The 25,039-nt window shown below is 40.8% G+C and overlaps 1 protein-coding gene and 1 pseudogene across 2 annotated transcripts in view; one reads left to right on the forward strand and one right to left on the reverse strand.

Moving 5' to 3' along the window:
- The window catches only part of OGT (O-linked N-acetylglucosamine (GlcNAc) transferase), a 32,749-nt gene extending 11,513 nt beyond the window's left edge, over window positions 1–21,236 (reverse strand). Inside the window, exons 1-14 of one of the 2 annotated variants that reach the window (XM_045788784.2) lie at window positions 20,973–21,236; window positions 17,998–18,148; window positions 16,916–17,159; window positions 10,957–11,025; window positions 7,551–7,667; window positions 5,311–5,390; window positions 4,548–4,743; window positions 4,156–4,296; window positions 3,461–3,561; window positions 3,147–3,300; window positions 2,950–3,051; window positions 2,351–2,530; window positions 1,499–1,657; window positions 681–770 (exon numbers count right to left, since the gene is read on the reverse strand). In XM_045788784.2, the coding sequence (XP_045644740.1) occupies window positions 681–770; window positions 1,499–1,657; window positions 2,351–2,530; window positions 2,950–3,051; window positions 3,147–3,300; window positions 3,461–3,561; window positions 4,156–4,296; window positions 4,548–4,743; window positions 5,311–5,390; window positions 7,551–7,667; window positions 10,957–11,025; window positions 16,916–17,159; window positions 17,998–18,148; window positions 20,973–21,009 (1,821 nt within the window). In that variant the 5' untranslated portion in view covers window positions 21,010–21,236. Of the gene's footprint in view, window positions 1–680; window positions 771–1,498; window positions 1,658–2,350; window positions 2,531–2,949; window positions 3,052–3,146; window positions 3,301–3,460; window positions 3,562–4,155; window positions 4,297–4,547; window positions 4,744–5,310; window positions 5,391–7,550; window positions 7,668–10,956; window positions 11,026–16,915; window positions 17,160–17,997; window positions 18,179–20,972 lie in introns of both variants that reach the window. The other variant, XM_045788783.2, reaches the window with a different exon arrangement.
- Window positions 21,237–23,661: 2,425 nt separating this feature from the next.
- Window positions 23,662–24,269, forward strand: LOC123786500 (suppressor of cytokine signaling 6-like; annotated as a pseudogene).
- Window positions 24,270–25,039: the final 770 nt, after the last annotated feature.

Raw genomic sequence — 25,039 nt, forward strand, 5'->3', positions numbered from 1 at the left:
CACAAAGAGTCCGAACCCTACATCAAAAATGGCTATGTATACTCCCAAAGCAACAGCTACATGGCCAAAGATGCTGGTTCATGCTATTTATTAAATGACAAGGATCTCATAACCCTTCTGCTGGAACTTCAATGATTCATGTATCAATTACTAGATATACCATACATCGCCTATCCCTTTTAGTCACCAAAGTGGCCCACAGAATCTGTAAAGAAAAACCTCTAGACTCAGCAAATTAATTCCTCCACGGGTTTCAATCTTATTTTATCATAAAATTTATGCTCCTAGAAATAGCAATAGAGCAAGTACAGAAATAAAGATAACCAAAGGCAAAGGCCCACAAAAACAGATGAACCATAGGAACTAGTTGAACAGATAAACAGAGGAACTAGTTCCTCTATTTTCTTTAAATAACCTATTTATTCCTCTTCCAAGCCAGCATGTCCTAGAAGAGTTTTATCTCCAAGCACATATAGACCCCATTTCAATTTCATTTGCAACGTCAGCACAATCCACGCTGATTATAAATGTAAATGATCAAGGAAGTTAAGACCAAAGTAATTGCCCGTATGTAATGGCTGATGTTAAATACCTGTCATGAAAAATACAAGCTACACACCAATAGTTTCATTCACTATTTGTTCAAAATTAAAAGCTTGAAGTATAGAAGTTTTGCCTACCTGAGAGAGATCAATGAAATGATTGGCTTCTGCCATCACTTTCACTCTGAAGTTTGTGCCATCATCTGGGCTCAGGGCGTAACAGAACACCTGAAAGGCAGCACACGATATATTTAAAAACCTTGGCTCAACAAGATACGGAAGCAACCTCCTATGTGTCCATCGAGAGATGAATGGATAAAGAATATGCGGAGGGTGTGTGTACACACGTGCATACACAATGGAACCATAAAAAAGAACGAAATCTTGCCATTCACAACATGGATGGACCTAGAGATTATGCTAAGTGAAGTCAGAAAAAGACAAATACCATATGACTTCACTTATATACGAAATTAAAAAACAAAACAAACAAACAAACAACACACAGAAACAGACTCCCAAGTACAGAGAACAAACTGGTGGTTGCCAGAAGGGAAGGGGTGAGGAGAATGGGTAAAACAGGTGAAGGAGATTAAGATATACAAACTTCCCGTTATAAAATAAGTCACGGGGATGAAAAGTACAGCATAGGGAACACAGTTAATAATATTTAATAACTTTGTATGGTAACACACAGTAACTACACTTACTGTGGTGAGCATTCTGTAATGAACAAAATTGTGAAATCACTATGTTGTATACCCGAAACTAATATAATATCATATGTCAACTGTATTTCAATTAAAAAATTAAAAGTAAATGGAAAACTAAGTAAAAACCTTGGCTCCAATCTTTCAGAAAGCACTGGGCTTAACACCAAATACTGATGATAAAGCCAGAAATGTTTTTTTTTTTAAATAAAACAAATAATGTCTCTAGGGAAATACTAGTCTTACCTCAAATTTATCAGGATTGTGCATGCCTGGAATAGACTGCATAAGGTGAGAAGTAGGATGATTCCCAAAGTCAGAACTCACATATCCTACACGCAGTCGACCATCACTAAGCTTCAAGTCTTTTGGATGTTCATATGGTGGCTTATGAAGGACATTAATCTACCAATGGAAACCAATGCTTGTTAGTACAGTTGAATCTATACATAAATCTTCATCTAGGAAAACTGATTAAAAACAAAACAAACCTGTACTTCCCATCTGTTGGTAACGGTTTGCCCAGAATACTTCATTTAAGTCAAACAGCCAATTCAACGCAATCTTAGCAGTTTATGTAATATGCTTCATACTCTGACCTGTTCCTGAGGCCTAAGAAGTAGCCTGAGCAAATCTAGAACTTGGAGAAAGTTCGAGGCAGTGTGGACAGAGCATAACCAACCCTACATTTTAGAAAATTCTGTAGGGAAGCATTTTTAAAACAGAGAATTACATCTAGCACTCCAATCTATTCTGCTGACCAAATTCCCACGGTTGATCAAGTAGTGCTCTAATTCTCAGAGTATAAAATACCAAACACTTTTATTAAACATTATGGTTTTCAAACTATAGTCTGAAACTATGGTTTTCAAACACCATCCTTCTATTGCTAGGATTCTACCTTGGAGGATGGAAGCGGTCATGATCGAGACAGACACAATGGAAAGGGCTTCTGGGGTGGCTGACAAAGTCTCCATTTCTCAACGTGGGTGGTGTTCACCTTATGGTAACTCAGTACACCACATACATATGATATGCATCATTTTCTATATCTGTATTTTACTCTGCAACAGGAAGATTAAAACAAAACAATCCCACCTTATCCAAGCAGAGGTTCCCATGCCTCTCAGCAATAGCCTTCCTGAAGCCATGAGAAAGAGGATATAGCATACTATGATGAGGATGCACAGAAGGCAACCTATTCTTCTCTAACTGGTCAGCCACGATACTGACCAACTTCTTCATTCGCTCATCATAGTCTGTCCAATCACAGACAATCTAGAGGAGGCAAAAAGAAGTCATTACCCAGGGGCACCTGGGTGGCTCAGTCGGTTGGGCAGCTGCCTTCGGCTCGGGTCGTGATCCCGGGGTCCTGGGATGGAGCCCCATGTTGGGCTCCCTGCTCAGTGGGACCCCTGCCTTCTCTTTCTCCCTCTGCCAACCCCCCCCCCCCCCCCGCCGCTTGTGCTCTCTGGCTCTAGCTCTCTATCAAATAAGTAAACAAAGTCTTGTGGGGGGAGTTACTACCCAGAAAACCCTATCCCAAGATTTAACATTTTATGTGTCTTTGGCCTAATGTAACGTCAGATAACCCTTTAAAAAACACGGTCTCCAGCCAGGCTTGGATTAATGTGGCACATAACAATTAAAAAACGATTGCAACACTGAAAGCCAATTACTGGCCCGTTATTCTTTACCTGCAGGCAATGAGCCAAGTTACAATAAGCATCAGGAAAATCAGGCTTCAGTTTCAGAGCAGTGCGGTAAGAAGCTATTGCTTCTGGAATATTCCCTGAATCCTGGAAGTAAGTAAAGCGGGATGGTTAAAAGTTTTCCTACAATTAAACATTAGGGGCTTAGATGCACATATTATAATAAACAGTAGTAGTAGTACCTTATGAATGGAAGCCAAATTGCTGTGGGCATCTGCAAATGCAGGGTTAATCTGAATGGCACGAGTGTAACACTGCAAGGCTCCCTGAACATCCTGCATCTCCTTCAGAGTGTTTCCCATGTTCGAGTAGGCATCGGCAAAGGTAGGACTAATTCTAAAAGAGAAAACAAAGATCTTCACCTAGTACAAAAACCTTTACCTCCCTGTAATGTTAGTCTGTTGTTACTCAAAGCCATCTTAACACAAGCCAAATGTGCCACAGGCCAAACATTTAAAAATGTAAAGGAAAAAAAATTAGACAGTGAGGATCTTACCGAATAGCCTCCTTATAATGCATCAGAGCTTCCTGAAGTTTTCCCTGCTGCTGCAGTACACTTGCTAAATTTGAATGAGCAGCAGCAAACTCTGGGAAGACCTACAGAGTCAAGATGACATCCAAGGTTTAAAAAAAAAACTTCTAAACCAACAGTAATAACTTACCACGGTAAGAACTTTGCTCAAGTATCTTTATATCCCTACATTGCTGTCTACCTTCTCCAAGTCTCCTCATTCTTCAAGTCGAGCGGCTCAAATTCTACCTCTTCATTTTATACCTCTCCTTGTTTCAAAACATGAGGAGGTAAGACCTCTCCTCATCCTAGCTTATGCCGATTACTCCAGCATCTCTCTCTTCTGCAATCTCTCTGTTGTTTAAACATCTACCACACCCACCAACCACCATTACAGCCATCAGGCACTAAAATTATATACTTATTGGTAACCTCTCTTGAACTGTAACTATTTAACTTTTCCGTGCAGATCTTATCTACCCATAAAATAATGAATTCAACGTAGAGACTTTCTTGAATGTCACACAAGACTTCTCTCATACCTTAGATACTCAATTACCGGTTCAAGGAACGATTCAACCACTATTTTTACAAAACAGGTGGGTGACATGGCCAACTTTAACTGCCTTTCCTCTGTTATCACATTGAAAAAATATCCAGCCACACCACCCTGAACATACTTCCAATGCTTTACGATATAAGCGAACGGCCTCTTCAATGTTTCCCTGTTCTCGTTTGATATTGGCTAGGTTATTCAGAGAGTCTGCATGGGTGGGACACAGCCGGAGAGCTGTATTATAACAATCTTCTGCTTCGGCAACCTAGAAAACAAAACAAATTATTCAACACCTATACGGAGGAATCAAAGAGCCACCACGGATGTTATTCTAACAACTGCTTAGTTAAGCCTAATGGCTGGTAATGTTCTAGAAAATAGGTTATTTTTGCTATTCTCTCAACCGAAACTCAAAAGTAAAACATTTACCACTTCAATACTTAATAACAATAGGTACAAAAACAACTTTTTTAATCCTACCAGGTAACAAGAAAGAGACTGAATAAACGTCCTTACACTGCCCTTCTCTTTGAGTGCATTGGCTAGGTTGCAGTAAGCATCAGGGAAATGTGGTTGCAGTTCAATAGCTCGCCTGTAGGTGTCTATTGCCAGATCTATCAGGCCTTGCTCATAGTATACACAAGCCAGGTTGCCGTGCACCACTGCATGATTTGGACTCAAGCTTAGGGCACGAAGATAAGCTGCCACAGCTCTGTAAATAAAAAACACACACACACAATGCAACTAACTTTTAGTGGATGCTCTGTTACAATTAATTCAAGCTATACTATACCAAAGTACATCAATTAATTATAATTAACTCATGCTATCCTATACTAAACCTTACATCGAAATTCTATCTTAATAAAATATGTATTTTTACACTGAAAATTTTTCTATTTCCACGTAAGAAATCAGCTTTCCCCTAACAAAACAAAACAAAAGGTCAAAAGTCAGGATTTACTTAGCTTTCTGAATCAGATCAAAGGAATAATTTAGTCTTAAAAGATAACCATTTCAACAGCTTTACAATAAAAGAAATTTCAATTAAATTCCCAGTGAGAAGGCTAATGGCTTGGAGGAAAGCCAACAATAAAAAGTCAGGCAACAATGCCTCTAAATAAAATGTAACACAGCGGACATGACGAGGGGAAAGCAACATACTAGAAAAGGAAAATATATTTCAACTGACCACTGTCATAATTTTAGTCCAAGGTCTCAAGTGCCAATACAACAAACATTCAAGAAAATATATCGAATAGAACATTCTTTCTCTCACCTGTCAAATATCCGTGCCTCTTTCAAGACATTTCCTAAATTGATATAAGCATCCAGAAAATTGGGGTCAAGGGTGACAGCCTAAAAATTACAAGACAGCTACTTAGAGCCAAGTTAGGATTTCAGATTAATTTGCCAATTACAATTTTTTATTCTGAGATAATTTTAGGCCTCCAATTACATATTCTAGTATAGTTAAATCTTATTTCTTTCACTGGAAAAAAAAAAAAACCCAGACAGGGGTGCCTGGCTGGCTCGGTCGGAGGAGCGTGCAACTCCATCTCGGGGTTGTGGGTTTGAGCTCCACACGGGGTGTAGATATTACTAAACAAATAAACTTTCAAAAAATCCGTTATTTTAGTACCCACTCATTATTCACAAACCTCAATGTTATCAAAATAACTTGTGTAATGTGAGAGCAAAATGTGTCCTGAAGGGAAAAACTTTAAAACTGGGTTTGCTCCAACTTTACTGAGCTAAATACTTGTAATGGTTGGCCCTATTTATTCAAGATTAATAAGCCTAACTCTTCCAGGAGGTGCCTGGCTGGCTCAGTCTGTGGAACATGTGACTTTTGATCTCAGGACTGTGGGTTTGAGCCCTATGTTGGGTATAGAGATTACTTAAAAATAAAACCTTAAAGGGGTGCCTGGGTGGCTTAGTTAAGTGTCCAACTCTTGATTTCGGGTTAGATCATGATCTCAGGGTTGTGAGATCGAGCCCCGTGTCGGGCTCTGTGCTGGGCTTGGAGCCTGCTTAGATTCTCTCCCTCCCCGTCTGCCCCTCCCCACCTCAAAAAAAATTAAATACAAAATAAATAAAATCTTAAAAAAAAAGAAAAAGCCTAACTCTTCTAAAAGATAATGGCAGGAAGAAGCAGTAGGCTCTAATTGAAAAAGGAAATATATATCTCATAAATAAGAACTACATACTCAGTAAGACTTTGGTAAGATATGTAATTAGAGCTATACACTCAGTAAGATACATTACTTCAAGGAGACACTAACCATTAAATGGTTTCATCCAAATAAATCTGAAGTTGTCTTAAAATATGGCCGGATATACCCAGAGCAGGGATTCTCAACCCTGGCCATAACATTAAGAATTCACCTCCTAAAGCGTGCCTGGGCTCTCTCACGTACCAGTTAAATTAGACCCTCTGAAGATGAGACCAGGAATTCCTATCTTTTATAAGCTCCTCACGTGCAATCAAGGTAGAGAACCACCGAGCAAGAGGTAGGTACTCCTATAGTGTAATAAATGCAAACTTTAACTGAAATACTGAAAAGGTAAAGGTAATGAGTAATTGTGAACATATTAAAGAGTCATAAAAAACACTTCCTCCTCACTTTTCTTTACTTCTATCACAAAGTACATAGTGTCTGCTTGTGTCTTTTTTGCCACTGATAAATGCCTAAATCCATTAATGGTGATACCCCGATTCTATCGTTCCTTTTTCATCTCCTAGCTGGAACACTGATATGAACAGAGGTCCAGTTCATACAGGAGAAGGAAGACAAATGCTTTATTCTTCCGACTTTAACAGTTTTCAAAATGAATTGCTCCTTATCTTCCAAAGGTAACAAATGAATTTCTTCTTAGTATATTTATAAACTCATGGATTTAAACACATTTGACAAGTTTCAATGTATCTCAGTTAACACTCCTGCTGATGTTCAAGTCCCATCTTTAGCCAGCATGAGCCTCTTCCAGTTGCCTTTTGAGTCCTTTTGACATAATTAAAGTAATATATCAAAGCTTCCTAGCTTTCTGGTATGATAGGGCACTCCAGATTAATTCTGTACATTTCCTACCCCAATCTGGAATCAGCCTCTTGACCAAGAAACCCTGCTTCTTTACTTTAAAGTTGCCCATCTTAAAAAAGGATTTTTAATTTCTGAAGTACATTTTCAATGCAAAACTGGAAACCGCCCAGGGGGTGGGGGTGGTGGGGCACCTGGCTGGCTAAGTCGATGGAGCCACGTTTGACTCTTGATCTTGGGGTCATGAGCGAGCGCAAGCCCCGCCATTAGGTGTAGATTACTTTAAAAAATAAGATCTTTAGAAACAAACAAAACTGGAAACTGCCCTATCATATACCATCCAGCAAATGCTGTAATACTGTCAGAGAAACAAAGATTAAGTAACTGATGAAGTAAAGGCCCATTATTTGGTTCTAAGTAAAAACACCCTGCACACATAAGCACTTCACAAGTACCAATTATTAATTTAATGACTAACCTTCTCAAAGTGATGAATTGCAAGCCAAATCTCTCCTTGTGCATTGAAAACACAGCCAAGATTACTCCAAGCTACTGCAAAGTTCGGTTGCGTCTCAATTGCTTTCAAATAACACGCCTTAGGAGGGGTTAATGAAAGAAGATGGGAGGGGAAGGAGGTAAAGGGAAAAGGGAAAATTTGTAAGGGGAAAAAAAAAAAAGATTGGGGGGGGGGAAGAAGGTGATATCATTATTTCTTCTCTGACCAGCCAAAAGTGACCCTGCAGCATAGGCTCGCTTGCGCCAAAACTAATGCGCTGCCACAGCTGGCTGCTCCTGCGCCTGCGCCACCAGAACCCAAGTGCAAACCACCATGTTCAGTTCTGCCAACCAACAACCAACCCTTTAAACTGGGACTTATCTGGGAAAGTCAGCTGCCTTAGACACTACGCTGGCCTTCTCTTATCCGAACACCTAAGGGCTTTTGCTGTGTTTTCAAGTCAGATCTAGAGGGTGCCACTCAAAGCCAAGTTTTCCCACCCCACCACGCCCTCACCAGTTTCCCAAAGCGTGTTCCTACAAAATGTTAATAGAGAGCACTGGGAAAAAAAGGATTTCATGATCAAATAAATTAGGAAACCAGAAAACATGTTTCTTTGTTACAGAACTTCCCTAAGCCTTTATCAGTTTATACGGGACTCCCTCAACTTAGTTGACCATGGAACTCTTTTTTCCACCAGACATTTCAGCAGAATACTATGAAACACATTTTGGGCAATGCTGCTCTAAACAACAGTGTTCCTCACTAACATCTGAACTATGCTACTGAGGAGAAGAGTGTTTTTCTACCACGTCAGGTATGAGAAAGCCAGGCTATCCACCCTCGCAATGCCCCTGACTCCCAAGGGGGGACCGAAGCTGAAACCTCATATGACAGGATTGCACCTAGGTTGAGGTCCCTGTAATGCGAGCGCAAACATCGCTTGCGCAACCTAACAGCATCGCACTGCGCAGTCGCTGCGAACTGCTGCGCTACATAGAACACCCCTAGACGCAGCAAACGGCCAACCAGATCCATTAATCTACTAGACAGGCCCATAGAGAATATTTGTTTAATGAGATTAGTTGGACTCGAGGTATGTTAAAACCCAATTTTATCCAAAAAGGCTACACAATAGGACTGAGGGAGCCAGTCAATCAGATTACTCATCTAGTCAACCGTTCACAGGGGCTCATTTGCACGCATTGCGCATTAACGCTGCGCAGCCTTTGCGCTACTGCAGGGTCACAGCGCATCATCAGAAGAGCAGAATGCTGCAATCCAAACAAAGAAGAAAAAAGGAAAAAAATGAACAACAAGAAGAGTTAGAAGCTTTTACTAGTAAATTATCTCTAATAATTTTAATATCAATTAACTTTTACTTATCTTTGACAGAATTGTGGCTATAGTATAAAACATTCTCTTACATAACTTGCTTGTAAATAAAATTATTTTAAGCTGTTTCTGAAGCCACAAGACAGAAGATTCAGGCATGGAGGCAAATTGTTTTGCTGTGGCAGTTACAAACCCGTTACCATATTTCTCATCATGTGACTTTTCGGTGCGTTCCTTGCTGGAAGAGGAGGAGGTGTGTGTCTGCCCTAGATCCAGGCCTCGAGCTCCCTTCAGCGAGGCACCTTACGCATGGAATAGGAGGTTTCACCCACCTGAAACCTTCTAAATACAATATCAATGGTGAAAAACCAAAAACAAGAGAGAAAATAAAAACAAGATCATTAGTAAAAGTTCAACAAAGCAATTGAAATTCTTTGGATGTCTATTACATATGGGAATGAGGACAGTCTCAAGTCTGTAACATGGGAAACATGCAGAAGGGAGAGGGTTAATCAGGGCTATTGCATACAGCAGGGATTTTTGCTGGAAGAAAGGCTCTTCGTTTGCTACAAAGACAACTTAATTTTGCTTCCATCTACTAGGAATATGCTGGCTTGAATTTTCAAATGCACTGATTACAAAAGAAATACATTGCATTTCACTCAAGAGTATGTTCTTGTTCACTAAGTTCTCACAAAAAACAGAATAAACATTTTTCAAACTAGGTGTCTCCAGAGCTCTGAAATAAAGAAGTCAGCAACCTAAGGCAGGCGCAATGTCTCAGCCTAAACCGATCTCTAAAGCTGCAGTGAAGTGCAATTCATGTTAGCTGTCCGCTTGGTGGGGTGACAATTAATAGGAGCTTATCAAATATTTGTTCTATAAATTACCAATTAGATTTATCAGCTAAGATTGAAATCCATTACAATTCATTAGCTGGAAACCTACATAAAGGTTAATCCAAAGTGTCAGCAGAATTTATGAGCTATGCACTTAAAACTAGTGCCTTTTAACATTAGATGGTGCTGAAAAGCCTTCTCCCTCCCTGGATGAAGCAGTCAAACAGACAGCTACGCTGCGCATACACTCCACGCATTAGCATGCGCGTGGGGCTCAGAGCAACAGGTGGGAGTTTCAGAAGCATTCTGGTTTCTCCCCACTCCTCACCCCTGCAGCGCGGTTGCGTAAGGTGGCTTGTAACAAGACAATTTCATTTGTAAATTTAATTTACAATTATACCAAAAGCTTTAATAACCCAACCTGGTGTTCAAATTCATTATTTGGAAACACAGAATGCTAAAAGCCACCTTTCCACTTTGGCAAGTTTTCTTTCGATCAGTCCATTTCCCAAACAAACCAGCTTTGTCCTTTTTTTTTTTTTTTTTTTTAAGGAGGTAGGGCAGGGAGGAATAAAAGAAGAAAGTAAGGAAGAAAAGAAGGTAGACAACTAGGGTTGGAAAAGAGGAAAGAGGAACTTAGGGGAGGAAGTGGGGACAAGGGGCAGGATGTTCCAATTATTAATTTGCAATCATTTTAACAGCCTTTCTTCCACTGTAAAAAGGGTAAGGAAGATGAAGGGAGGAAGGTTAAATAAGAATTTTAAATGCCAGTATTACAGGGTAACATTTGGATGAAATTCTTCTCCACTTACAAGCCACAAAGGACTTAGAAGAGCAGCATTTTCAATGGCACCTGCATCATATAGGAGTCTTGAGCCAAATCACAGGCGCTCTGCTTGTCACCAGCAGGCAAGCCTCAGATTTGAAGGAATGTTACTTATTCCCACATAAGATCATGACGGAGCCCCTTGTTATAAAGATGATCTAGCTCAGCAGAAAGGCTCCAAAATGTTCAGGTTCTTGCTTTACCCCCAGATTTAGAACAGATATGCCAAAGCCTGGCCCTGCTCTAGTCTGAGGTGATTCATGCCGTCAGTTTTCCTCAGTTTCATAGGACTGTTTTTTGGAGATAGCTCAATGAAGAGTTGAAGACTTGGCAAAAAGTACAAGTTTTCATAACACTGATGTTTAAATGTGTTCTATCAAACACCTACCTTGGCTTCTTCCAAGCGACCCAGGGCTTTGAGCAGGTTCCCCAGGTCACTGCGAACACAGTACAAATCCTAGAAACCGAGAGATACTCCTTAATTACACTGTCGACCAAAAATACCTTGAAATTACTTTCAGGCATCTAGCTCGCTGTCCTTTTACTCTGCCAACTAAAGATACTGCCTGACAAATTAAAGTACAGAACCACAGGTCCACATCCTCAATTCCAAATTCCAGAAAGTTCCAAAAACTTACCTGATGATTAAAGCGGACCAGAACTAGAACGAAGCTCTTTACAGAATTTATTGATCCCACTTAGTGTGAATACTCATACCTTCTGTTGCAGAAATATGTGTTTTACTAGAAGGTGCTGCTCCAGACTCACCTCAGAGTTTTATACATGGTATTACCATCTTTCTAAAATCCTAAAAATTCTGAATTTTGAAATGCATTTGATCCCACCAGTTCAAAACACTATGGGCCTTGGAACTAGAAGGTATTATGCTAAGCAAAATAAATCAATCAGAGAAAGACAATTATCCTATGATCTCACTCATATGTGGAATTTAAGAAACAAAATAGAGGATCATAGGGGAAGAGAGGGAAAAATAAAGCAAGACGAAATCAGAGCGGGACACAAACCATAAGAGACTCTTAAACATAGGAAACTGAGGGTTGCTAGAAGGGAAGGGGGTGGGGGGATGGAGTAACTGGGTGATGGATATTAAGGAGAGCACGTGATGTGATGAGCACTGGGTATTATATAAGACTGATGAATCACTGAACTCCATCTCTGAATCTAATAATACATTATATGTTAATTAATTGAATTTAAATTTTTAAAAATGGGGGGAAAATGACTATGGGCCTTACTATAGCTTCTCCTCTCCCTAAATGTCAGTTGCCTTAAAAAAAAAAAAAGCACCAAATATTTGTTCAACTATTTTGTTCAAAGGTTATGATGAATCACTCCAGTATCAAGAGCCAAAAATTTCCCATAGTGAAAAAAAGTATTTAGCTGTGACTGGCTACCAGCAAACCTACCCTTAGGCTGTCAGGCATGGTTAGGAACCTTGACTTCATTTCAGTATTAGACAGAAGGATTACCATCCAACCAAAGCTTCAATCCTGGCACCTGCCACTAGATTACTCATTAGTATTAAGTGCCATTAGAACTGAGTGGGTGAATAATGAAAAGCAGTTGACTCTGCTTTTTATTAGCAGCGCAATTGTGTTGTTAGTCATCTGACTCACCAGTCCGTTCATCAGTATGAAAGACTCGTCAGAACAGTGAGCTTAAATTTTTATTTGTCCTTGTTTGCCTTTGTCATTCAAATCTATCAGTCAACAAGCACAGACAATGGCAACAGCGAGTAAGCTTATTGTTTCCAACTGTTCCACGGGGAAAAGAGCCTTATTAAGTCCCAGTAAGGGAAATTTTGCCAATTGTGCCAAAGTATCATCATATATATTATTCTATGCACAGCTGTATTATGGTTTCCAGAATCAGGTGGTTAATTTTACTGATAAACAGCTTTTGTGATTATACACTATCATCCATCAGGTGAACCAAAAGTCAGCCACCAAAGAACACCCTGATTTATGATTGACCATACTGGGTCAGTTCCATGATCTACCTATCTGTCCTGTCCATCGAACAATGACTGGTGTTTTGGGAGAGAATGACGGGTCTCCCATGACCTCAAGTACAAAAAAAAATCCTCAAAAAAAAAAAAAAAAAAACAAAAAACAAAAAACATAGGTATCATTAATCTTATTACAGATTTATCCTCCTCTAATGAGTCTAAGCATTTTTAACCCTATTTATACTCAGAAGTAATGATTCTATAATCCTGCTACCTACTTTGTATAATTTTTCTTCCTAAACTTTAAGGGTTACCCTTCGGTTTTGGCCAACCATTAAGCGAATAATCCAATCTGTTGTCAAGCTCTTCTACTATACCTGATTACTGCAGTTATTTATCTTCGGACTTTTATCAATTCCTATGCCTTTTCTGAGCCACAGTAATCAAAACCTTGCAAAAATTCTCCAACAGTGACCCTACTGGGCTATATTATTTTAGCCAACTGTTGCATACTTTTACCCTCTAATTTCTATAACTCTTGGATGGATGCCATCCAAGTGCCGACAGTGCCCACCTATATTGAGTAATATCATCTTGATCCATCACAGCATACTAAATCCAGTTAACGCAATGCCCACAGTTAAAAACAGATTATCTTCAAGATCACTAGAAGATAATTAACAAGACAGTTTTAGAAAAAGGTAAAACATTTCATATTAAGTATAATGCTGAAATCCAATTCTCCCATTTGGGAACCTAAACGTTGATGCACAAACAGCAGATTTCTAGGAAATTCAAGGATACCACTATTCTCCCAAAAGTTCAAAACCTAAGACTGCTTCAAAATGAGTAAGAATTTCCTATATAACCACCCCTCCTAAAATAGCATTTATTTCCTGCCTTTCTTCCTAGAGCCCCCACCCCTACCCACATCTATATACACACATACACACGAAGTAAAATCAGGTTGATAAAAACCTACAGTAGTTCTCAAATGCCTCTCAACTTAAATTTAAATTCCTCAGCCTCTATTCTTTCTAAATCTTCAAATTGACTCTCCTCTACTACACTCACTTCTTGTTACTACTTGACTCTCCACTTCAGCCAAGGAAGTCTACTTGCTATTTACCTTCCTACAGAATGCTTAGGTTATTAAGCACCCACTCAAGAAAATCTTCTGATTAATACTCTCTAACAATAATCATCCAAGGAACTTAACGCCCTTTTTCTCTTTACGGGTCAGGTCCTATCTCACACTATAATCCTCAACTTTTTCTCCCCAGCACATCACCCCAATTCCTGATAAAGCACTGCACACACAATAAGCAAATATTTAAATGTGATATTTGCACAGCAAACATAATAAAAAGCAGAGAGAAATAGAAATACATGGTTTTCTACAGCTTAGCTCACAACAGTTAACAAATAACGTGACAGGAGCATGTGATGGTCAGGATGCCAGTGGCTCTCAGCATTATGCATCCACAATCAAAGCCAAAGCAACATTTCAACAACCAACAGAGCTCCTTAGAGCAACTCGGAGTTATGGCCATTTTACAAAGGACAATTTTATACGTAATTCATACAAGGGACTGCTGGGCATGAGGCAACTCTAATGACCCATCATGTAGATTACCAGCTGCAATAGCACCTTCAAATACAATGGACTAAAATTTCAGTGAAATTATTACATCACCCAACATTACAGAAGACAGTTCAGAACATAAAAATAGGAAACAGCTTTAGGTCTTAAAATTTCTATAATCAAGTCACAGAATAACTTCTAACATTAACTGGAAAGGATAAACACTGCTGAAACCAGACTACCAAGAACACTACCATAATATTTTAACTTTTCACTGCTGCAAAACCAAAATAACCTGATTTTAACTATTTTTCATAGGATGCCAACTACATCTATGATTCAGGACAACAATGCACTGCTAACAAGAGCACAACTTAGGAACAGACTCAAGACTGTCAGTACTGAACTGACAAAGGCATCTGGCAGTAAGCTGAAATCCAGTTAAGACTACATATCCTGAAATAAAAGATTATTGGTATAGTATAAAACTTAAGGTGAAATCAAAGCAGTCTGCACAATCCTTTTTTCACTCTTACTGGTGAAGGCACAGAAATAAAGCAGCACCTTCCACTCGTAGAAACAGAACCAGACAGGAACGCACAGCAGTACAATGCCTTTAAGGGGGTAGTCCCACGATGTATTTTAGGGCTGTTTTTACTTCTTTGGTAGGGTACAATGACAAGCTTTCTGTTAACAGGTTAGATATTGAAAAACGTGGTTTTGTCTCCCATTTTAGTTTTCCCTTCTCCTTTAGTTTTTCTACTCCTACAGTTTGGTATAAGGTCAGCAGCAATGACTGCCCAGCTACACATGTAAACAACTGAAAACCTGAGCCGAGGGGATCAGAGTTCAAGATGTGGAGCCATAGCTATATAAGAGCGTACAAGTGAGTTTATACTGAATCAACAAGACAAGGGTGGAACCAACCCTAATTAATAAAGGGTAAGAACTTACTGTGACAACCAAGTGCACAAGTGAACTCTGAACCCTGGCTCTTAAGAACAGGGTCCAAGCCCCAGTGGCAGTACATACAGGGTTCCCCCCATAATTTTTTTGTGGTAAGTAGCTAGATAATACTGCAATAAAAATCACAAAAAGCCACTCAAACCTACATATCATGTATCCTTTCAGAGATACTCAATGCATATAAGAAATTAGTTTCACTGGCTACCTCCAAGAAGAGTAGCTGGGAGACTTTCCACTGTATCCATACAAAAAGCAATGAACAAAAAAAAAATATTAAACTCTTAAAATTAACTGGAAAAATCATTAACAGATGTCATGATAAAAAGTGATTTCAGATCTTTTGCACAAACTACTAAATTAAGCTGCAGTTTCCGAACCTGTAAAATAGGGATTAAGGGACAATATATGATAATGGTTTTCAAACTGTACTCAAAAGCTGCCTTGAGGAATGGTGTCCTCTGGGCACATCATCCCTTTTTTAATCTTTTATTTCTTCTCTCTTCTTTCTCTCTACTTTCAAGATATTCAAGCTCAAAAGAAAGAAGAAAAAAAAAAAGAAACAAAGAAAAACAAACAAACAAAAAGAAAAAAAACTAGACTCTTAAAATACAGAGAACAAAGTGGTAGTTGCTGGGGGGGGTGGGGAATAGGTGAAGGGGATTAAGATATACTTATTGTGATGAGCATTGAGTAATGTATAGAACTGCTGAGTCACTATATTGTACACCTGAAACTAATAACACTATGTTAATTATATTTGAATTTTTAAAAAGTTACCAAGAAGAAAAAAATGATATTCAGGCTCAGGTCTCCATTACTAGCTGTGTGATCCCAAGAAAGTTACATGACCCCTGACTTTTTTTTAATTGGTAAAACTGGCAATAATATCATCAACTTCAAAGGGTCATTATAAGCATGAAGACCAACATCTGAAACAACTGGCACAGTATCTGAGCACATAGCAGATTTTCAATAAATGGGAGCTAACATAATTACTTATTAACCACTTCCAGACCTGTTGCAAAACTAAATGTTGACCACTTTATAGCGTGGTTATGTACTCTTCATTGTTTCTGGAAACCTACACTCCTTCTATCATTACCTCTTAAGTTTATATCTATCTTCTTTCCCTAACTACATCAAAAGTTCTGAGGGCCAGTCTTACTTTTTTTTTTTTATGAATCTTTCAGAGACCCTAACACAATGTGAACTTAATGTTTGCCAGCTGGGCCTCACTTGTTCGCCAGAAAACACCTGCAATTTAGACGAAAAAATGTAAATACCAATCAAAAACCTGGTTTGGATACTATCACCTCAGCTCTACCACTTTTAATTATGTTGAACGAAAAGAAAAAAAAAATAAGCTATTGAGGAACAAATTTCGCAGCCTAGTTTTCATGTCACTGATCCACATAGTGGCATCTTGTTATAACTATTTCCTATTACAGATTAAGGCCCTTTATCCACTACTCCTTGAAAATCAATTAACCGTTACAAATACCTATCAGAATATGTCCAAATTTAATCAAAACAACCCAAAGAAACAATGTCATATCTTCTGCACTTTTACAGGCATTATAAAAATAGATGTAGAACTTTTTGCAATAAGGGTACTTCTTATGCTTTTTAATGTAAATTGCTAGAAAAAACGAATTTGTAAAAACATAATGCAGACCCGGTCCAAGCAACTTCACCATTTTAAGTCAACAAACGTTTCTAAACTCTTAGCTTTATTTCATGCAAAAACCTATTTAATGTCTGAAGTAGCAGGCTGTTTCTTTCTGGGCTTTAGTAAAGGGAAATAATAACCATTAAAATGTTACTCACAGGATTGTACTGAAGAGCAGAGACGTAAGCTTGTACTGCCCCTTCCATGTCACCTGCTGCTACCAATGCGGCTGCCAGGTTAATATAACCATCGATGAAATCTGGTTTGAGACGCAATGCATGCCGGTAATGCTCAATTGCTTCCTGCAACTGCCCTCTTTCCTTGTACACATTCCCCAAGTTCGAATAGGCTTCTGCCAGAAGGGGGTTCTGTTTAATTGCCAGAGTGCTAAAGTGAGCAGATCTGGAAGAAGCGGAAAGTGTTGATACATGGGTATGCATGTTACAGAGAGAAGGAACGGCCCATACGCAACTCAGTTTCTGAAGCTCCTGCGCTATTATTGCTAATTGTGTAACAATACGTTCTCTTTTAACTACTATATGGTAGGAAAATTTTTGGAAATCAAAGTTTCCCAAAAGTAGAGGTATCCCAGATTTCAAATTGGAATCCTTTTTGAAGTCTTCTTACCAAACTGCCACACTGTAAGACATGAACACTAAGATCATGAATGAAAATGCTACGTGCATGACCCTCACTTTCCATTTGTTGATAACATGTCATGACACGCATCTTTAAATGTCTAAATAAGCCAGAAGGGCAATTTATTAAAAGATAAGAACACAGATTCTTCCCTTTTAATTCAACTGATTAGCTAAAAGTAGCATAACGATTTGTGCATTTGCAACTTGAACCACATATGCACCTCCTACCACAGCAATATACACCATCATTTCTGAGCATTTCCATCCCTCAAATTGACACATCTTACAAAGGTGAGACAGGATGCTCAGATGGAATAAATTATTCTTAGTATACCTGAACAAAGTTAAGAAGGCAGATGTAGGTGGAAAAACCTAGAAAAGGTCCTTAGTCATACTGATAATATAAACACCACCACAAAAGAAAGGAGAAAAACTGGCAGCTGGGCATGTCCCAAGTGGGCAAAAGAGCAGATGTGCGTTGGTGGCTTAGTTGAAACCCAGTACTGGAAAAATTTTAAGTTCAAATATTTAAGTATCATTTTTTTTAAGCTCAGCACCCAGAGGCAGCAATCAGCAGCAGGTACCCCCACAACTCCTACCTGTCCAGCCTTCGACACTGGAAGTGTATAGATGAAAGTAATAAAAGCACACCAGTATTGTCTGGCTCTTGTCTCCAGAGCTGCATGCAGTGTCTCTCAGCTGCCTCAAAATCTCCTGCCTGATATTCTCGATGTGCCAACTCAGCTAACCCTTGGAAGGAAAGCATACGTTTCGTTGGTTCTGGAGAATCATCAAAACATTTGAGGGAAGGAGGGGGGAAAACAAAAAGTTAGAAATGCAAACAAAAAAATGTAAAAATATGGTATATTAAACTCAAAGATGAAAACGCTTGAAACTATGTAAAGCACTAGAGTGTTCTGCACGGTTATTTATACCTCCAAGTTAACATCAGGTGCAGAATTGGCATTTTTAGAATTCACCATTATCTTTTCTTTCCCAGACTAGATAGAAACATTTACTTCCAAATAAGATTACATTTTATGAAAAAAATACTTTGTACTTTTAAATCATAAATCAGAGGTAGCATCTAAAGAGTCACCAAACATTATTCCCTATACCTTAGTTAACATACAGAAACAAAATATACAATGTGATTTGCAAGGTCACAAAGATAATGTCAGAATAACCTACTGGAAACGTAATACGCTATCCCATGTTTCAGGTTCGATTTGTGGGGGGTGGGATGCTGGTAACAATCTCTTCATCTGAGTGGGAGCACCAGATGTGTTTTTAACTCTTGATGTATTTGTAGATTTCTCAACTTAGTTTTTTATTAAGGGATACACTAGAAACCAGCATAGGAGGGGGGAAAACCCTAAAAGTCAAGGTGCTATTTTTAAAACAGCTGATAAACAAGATGTATTAGCCTCTCAGGAGCCAAAATATTTAAAGGGGTCATCAAACGTTTTAAGTAAAGACCCAAGATTATATTGCTCCTCTATTATCCCAAATTCACAATGGAGACCAAATTAGCTAAATCCCACCCACCACGCGGGTTTAAGACTAGCATTTTCCAAGAGCTCTGACACTGACTAAAGGATTAAGATATTGCAAACAACCCTATATAAACTAAGCAGTTACCTACAACTCCAATGATTTTTAGGAAGAATGGGGAAATGCTCAAATATAAGACCATTCGATAAAGTGGGACAGAATGAATAACCAATGAAAGCACTTGGATCTGCGTTAAGTGACTTAATTCTGATACATAAAGATAATGGGTATAGCTAAAGCCCAGAGAGGAGAAAAACCACCATAGACTGCCTAAGCCTCAACTGTAAACACTTACTTACACAATGATATATTACTAGGAATTTGATCATAGCACTTTCATTAGGAGACTGGAATGGGAAAACATGCACAAATTACTTAAATTCTACCAAGGTCACAGTGACAAGCTCAAATTTGAGCCTTGCTCCCCAACTGTGAGAGCTGGTAAGTGATCTGAATACTCAGGAAAGCAAAGTAAATTTCCTGACAGAATGTAAAGCTGACCACTACACAAGAGCAGAGACTTGCCTCCAAATCTGGGTGAGGTGGTATCTCAAGCAGAAACTAGTGAATTAATTACATTTTAGACAAGTCTCCCAACTTCCCAGCTCCTCATTTTAACACACTATCAACTTTTCAAAGCCCCTTATCTGCTCATATTAGCACTTGAAATGACAACTTCCTCAAACCAATTAACACACAGAAAGGGGCTAGCTAGCACAGAAGCTTACATCTTTAAGAATCCCTGGAAGGGGAACACTAATTATTAAATCCCACTACCCACAATCTCACGGATTAAGATGCAACAGAAGATTCGCCTATTACTTCCTGCACAATGTCCAAAAATAATAAAACCCTTGACACATCTCAACAGAGAAACAACAACAAAATAACCTCGTGGGAAACCTTAGAACCACAGCCCAGTTCCCCCCCTTCCGCCCCAAATAGCCTCAATATGGAAAGGCAGCTGAAGGACACTCCTATAATTTGGTTCTCTTATTTTTAGTACCGAATGCTCTCGAACTGAATTGTCTAAAAGGGCAACCGCCTTGCACTTGTGCAGCTACACTCCAGTTGCTTTACAAACTCTTCAAGCACGGATGAAAACTTAAAAAAATACACACCCTATGAATAAAGAGATACTAAGCTAAAGAATGGGGATGGAAGACCCAGAGGCGGCGGCGGAGGAATACAGGGAGAAAGTAACACAAAGCAGGAATTCGGCGGGCAGGGTGGTCAACGCCAAAGCACCAGCACCAGGGTGGTTTCTCCCCAAGGATAGGAAGTGGACCGCAGGGCTGGCAACCTCGCGAAGGAAAGGGTGTGGTTCCCCGCGGGAGGGGAGGGAAGACGGGATGGGAAATCCAGGCTGGGGGCAGCGGGTGAATTGGGCGATGGCAAAAGGAACCCCTGGAAATTTCCAATCTAAACCGGGGCCGCTCGACCGAAGCAACACCAAAAAGGCGCTGCCCAGCGGGGTGCTGCTCAGTAGCCCCTCTTCTCGAGGTTACTTACAGCACACCAAGGAGCTTTTGCTCGTCCTAGGGTGATGCAAAGTGAGGACATGATTACATCGGAATGGCACCCCCGCCCTAGACTGACAGAGAAGAACCAAATCTGGCTAAGGGGAAAGGGCTGGAGGAGGGTCGGGAGGGGGGACAGAGGGGGCGGTGGGCTGAAACGGCTGCGAAGGAGAGTGAAAGGGCAGGGATTCCAATGCAGTCCATTCCGAGACATTCTAAGCGCGCACGTGTGGTAGAGGCGTCCCGAGAGAGTAGGAAGCCAGAATATTGATGGGATTAAAAAAGCAAAAATGGAAGCAGAAAGCAAGCAAGAAAAGAGGAAATGTTCCGAGAAGCGGACGACAGCGGAAAACCCGAACAGATGCCGGTAGACGACGAAAAGCTCAGCAATGCCACTGATGTAATGGGGATGGCTAGGGGGAAGGAAGGGAGTGATGAGAGGTACAGGACGGCGCGAGACCCCGACGGGGCGTCTGCCAAGGTAGAACGGACACCGGTACCTGTGCTGTCGGCCACGTTGCCCACGGAAGACGCCATCTGGAGCTTCTTGAGGGAGAACGAGAGGAGGATAATTGACCCGCTGCCGCCACTACTGGCAAGAATGTTTCCAGAGGTAGTAGTAAGAGGGCGGCAGCCGTACCAGTGTTTTGGCAGGCTTAAGCGGCGGCAGCAGTTACAGGCTTCGAACCTTAGGAACTCTGGTTGGCCATCTACCTCTCACGGTCTTGAAATGGCGGCGACGGCTCCTCGGCCGAAACAACACGGGCCGGAACTACTTTCTGTTACAATCAAGTACCAGCGCGGAAGTAGCGCGGTTACCAGCGCTACCGACAAAATGACTATAATCAAAGTCGCTAGCTCTTCTGTAACCTTCCGCCCAGGGCCCATTGCGACAAACACGATTGTGTCGAGAGCGCATGCGAGCAACCCTGTCAACCCTACTCGCACTTAGGGCACTGGCTGGGGCAGGAGCGGCCAAGTTTTTCAATAGCGAAGCGGAGGGTTAAAAGGAAACCCGTGTTTGTGACGGATACGTTTTTGTCGGAGTTGTACGGGTCTATTACCTAGCCGGTAATGGAAATTTTTAGTACCAATGTCAGAGGCGTCTAAAAAAATTCCATCAACTTTATTCCTGTAAAAATTGATAGTTAACAAGGTTGATGGATCAATCTGAGCAAGTGAATTTAAATGTTTAGATTTCAAAGACTGAGCTGTTCTTCAAAACGATGGCGGCGAAGGTTATAATTTGAACGAGTCTCGAATCTGATTCTACCCACTGATTTAAGCACTTTTGATGAAAAACACTGATACTCTCACCGGGCCAAATGAACCCGAACATCTCAGATCGTAGCCATATAGTCCGAAATTTCAAAATCGTTCTGGTGTTCCTCATAGTTCTGCCCACCGTCTTAGGGAAAATGCTTCTTAACTCAGGGGCATGCCGAGACTTTGCATTCCAAAGGCAACCATAAAAATGTTAAAGATGATTCATATTCGTCAAAATCCTTGACTCTCTTTTGAGTTGTAACTTCGCTTCCCCCAGATAGCTTTGCAGATCCTAACAATCGATGATTCCATTTAGCTCACGGCAGTTCAACAATGACAGATGAATTCACTTGCCATCTACCTAAAACCACACGTCCAGATTGAGTCTGAATTGCCTCCACTTCCCTGAACGAATCAACTCCTGATCGTCCTGTAGTTTCAAGTCCATTGTTCAGATATTTTATAACATTGGTATTAATTTATATCTCCTTGCAGAAAGGATTTAAGGTACCTTGCTACATCAGCAAGAAATTTTTATAAGCCCATGGAGGCAACAAGTTGGATCCCTCAGAGCCTTTTCATTTCAAAGTCATCCTTGACCTAAGAAAACAGGTCAGTGAATTTCTTCAAAACGTTTCTACTACCTTGTCATTTGAGTACATTAAAACAAAACAAAACAAAACAAAAACCCTAAGCCCTCGAGTTGCGCTTCAATTTCTTCAGGACAGTTCACAAACTGTTAATTACGGATATGAAAACGGAGAAAAATTTATGTTGATAATTTCTTCCATCACATCCGATGATTAATAGTCACATGCAATGAAAAAGGCAAAGTTTACTCCACAGACTCTCTCTGGAAATTGGGTACCAACTTCTCTCAGATTGATTTAAGTGGGAAAACCTTTTCTCCCCCTTCTCATTACAGGTGCCCCATCTGTGGCAAATAAACTCAGCTTTTCAGCTTTTGGAACAGACTTCTCAGATTCCACTGGCAGATGTTTAGGCCTCACTGATTAGTGGGTACTAGCTAATTAAGTAAAACTCTTTTTGTTGTTCAGTGTCAGGTCATGTTCCCTGTCAGGCAGGCTACTGGGCATATCCATACTTGTGGTCTAAGTTTCCATATCCCGAGAGAGAGAAGAGTCAGAGGGTATTATGATACCTATTGCTGCTATGAACGTCTGGATGGTGAGGCTCACAGTGGTTCAATCAGAGAAAAAACCAGCTGAAGTCTCTAGAACCCCCTCCAGGTACCTTCCGCAATAGCTCCTGGAAGGTTTAGTTTGATGGCCTTACTGATTGGACGAGCACACCTTCTTTGGCCAGTCAAGTAACATTTACTACCACAGCCCTTTGTGCAAGGCAGGGCACAGTGGGGGACACAGAAATCAACAAGAGGAGATCTCTGCCCCCAAGGAACTTGAAGCCCAATTCGACAGAAACAAAAAGCCACTGGCGCATAAAACAGAAGTGTATTATTTAGGTGATAAAATACATTAAGGTCTATAAATATCTGGGGAGGGAACCATCACTTCAGGCTGGAGGCCTGACCTGGGCATGGAAGAGGGTGCTTTTGTGTATTCTCTTTCACTCTGATTTCTGGTTATTTTTTCCCCTCCCTTTCACGTGCAGCGATTCTCAATTCAGAATCATCTCGAAATAAATCAGCCCCGTCTTCCACCCCAATCTCAAACTTTGCCTGCGTGCTAACATCACTAATGGCGTATCAGGTTTTTGTTACCGTGCAGCAAATTGCCACAAATTTCGCGGCTTACACCGGCACGTAGCACTCGCGCCGGCTTTGGGCGAGGGAGCGGGAGTCGCGCTCTGGCCGCCGCCGCCGCCACCGCCACCGCCACCCGCCGCGCCGCCGCCGCCGCTGGAAAATGGCTCCAAGGGTTAAACGAAGCTGGAGAAACACACATGGATGTATGTAGCACGGCAGGCTTCTCCAGATGTTCGGGAATAACATTCCAGAGAGAGACTGAGCCCCGGGGGATTAGAGAACGAGTCATCACGAAGAAAAGTAGTCTTAAAACCTTCCAGAAATCTTTGAACCTGAATCAAAGTAAACGAGACACTGACTTCATTGGGAGGACAATAACCATCCCTGGCCAGTGTTTGGAAACCGCGATTCCTTATTTGGTAGCTGCTAAGGTAGAGAGATGACCGGCGGTGCTCTCAACAGTGGAGATGAAAAAGGTGGAAAAAAATAGATCAAAGAGTCAAAGCTTAATGGGTACATGAAAAAGGCTGCTTTCTGCAGAACAAAAGCAGAAAGGCAAGGGGAGCACACCCTCTGGGAGCTCTGCCAGATGAGGATACCTTTTCCTCTCCTCAGCACGAGTAGTCTGTAAAGATGCGAGAGCTCAAAGACCAATGAGGTCCACTTCCCTGCAATCATCACTGCAGTCCTACCCTGTGGCCTCTTGACCCACCAACTCCGAGGAGAGGTGTATAAAATGGAGGAGGCGAGAGTCACAGCTTTGGTTCCTTCTTCCAATCCAAGTCCAGCACGGAATGATGTTTGAAAAGATTTTCACAGTCTTCAGCCTGGCACTGTGTGCCAAGAACAAAATAATTCATAAAGGAGGTCAGAATCCCAGAATGGAGGCTTGCGACGTCCCCTCAATTAACACGTCTGTAGTTAGTGGACATACACTTCAATACTGCATTTGGTATTCTGGATCCTTCCAAAGGTGGAAGGATCATCTAGCTATTGTCTGGTTAGTTCTTCTCCCATGGAAGTTTCTGCAGTTCCTTCTCAAGCGGGGAAGGGGGGGCGGACTCTTTCTCTGAAAATGGAAGTCAGGTAGACCAGGGCCCTACAGTCATTGCCCCAGAGATCTTTGTGGATCAGTCTGTGAATGGCTTGTTGACACCATCGGCATCACATTGCAGAGCCCAAGAGCAAGACATGATGATGTCCCCCCACGCTCACCACTGCTACCTCCAACGCAGAATAATCAAATCCAAAGGAACTTAGGCGGACTCACCGGCACAGATGTCCTTGTGTCTAGAATTCTGTGCTATCGGGGTGCCTGGGTGTCTCAGTCAGTTAAGCATCTGCCTTCAGCTCAGGTCATGATCACAGGGTCCTGGGTTCAAGCCCCGTGTCCGGCTCCCTGCTCAGCGGGAAGTCTGCTTCTCCCCCTGCCTCTGCCACTCCCCCCACCCGTGTGTGCACATGTGCTCTCTCTCTCTCAAATAAGTTTTTCAAAATCTTTAAAAAATAAAATAAAATTATGTGTTATCATCTGAATTTTGATCCTGACTCTGCTCCTGGGGTTGCAAGAGTTTA

The sequence above is a fragment of the Ursus americanus genome, chromosome X (genome assembly GCF_024610735.1).
Source record: "Ursus americanus isolate L20-20 chromosome X, mUrsAme1.1.p, whole genome shotgun sequence".
Taxonomy (NCBI): domain Eukaryota; kingdom Metazoa; phylum Chordata; class Mammalia; order Carnivora; family Ursidae; genus Ursus; species Ursus americanus.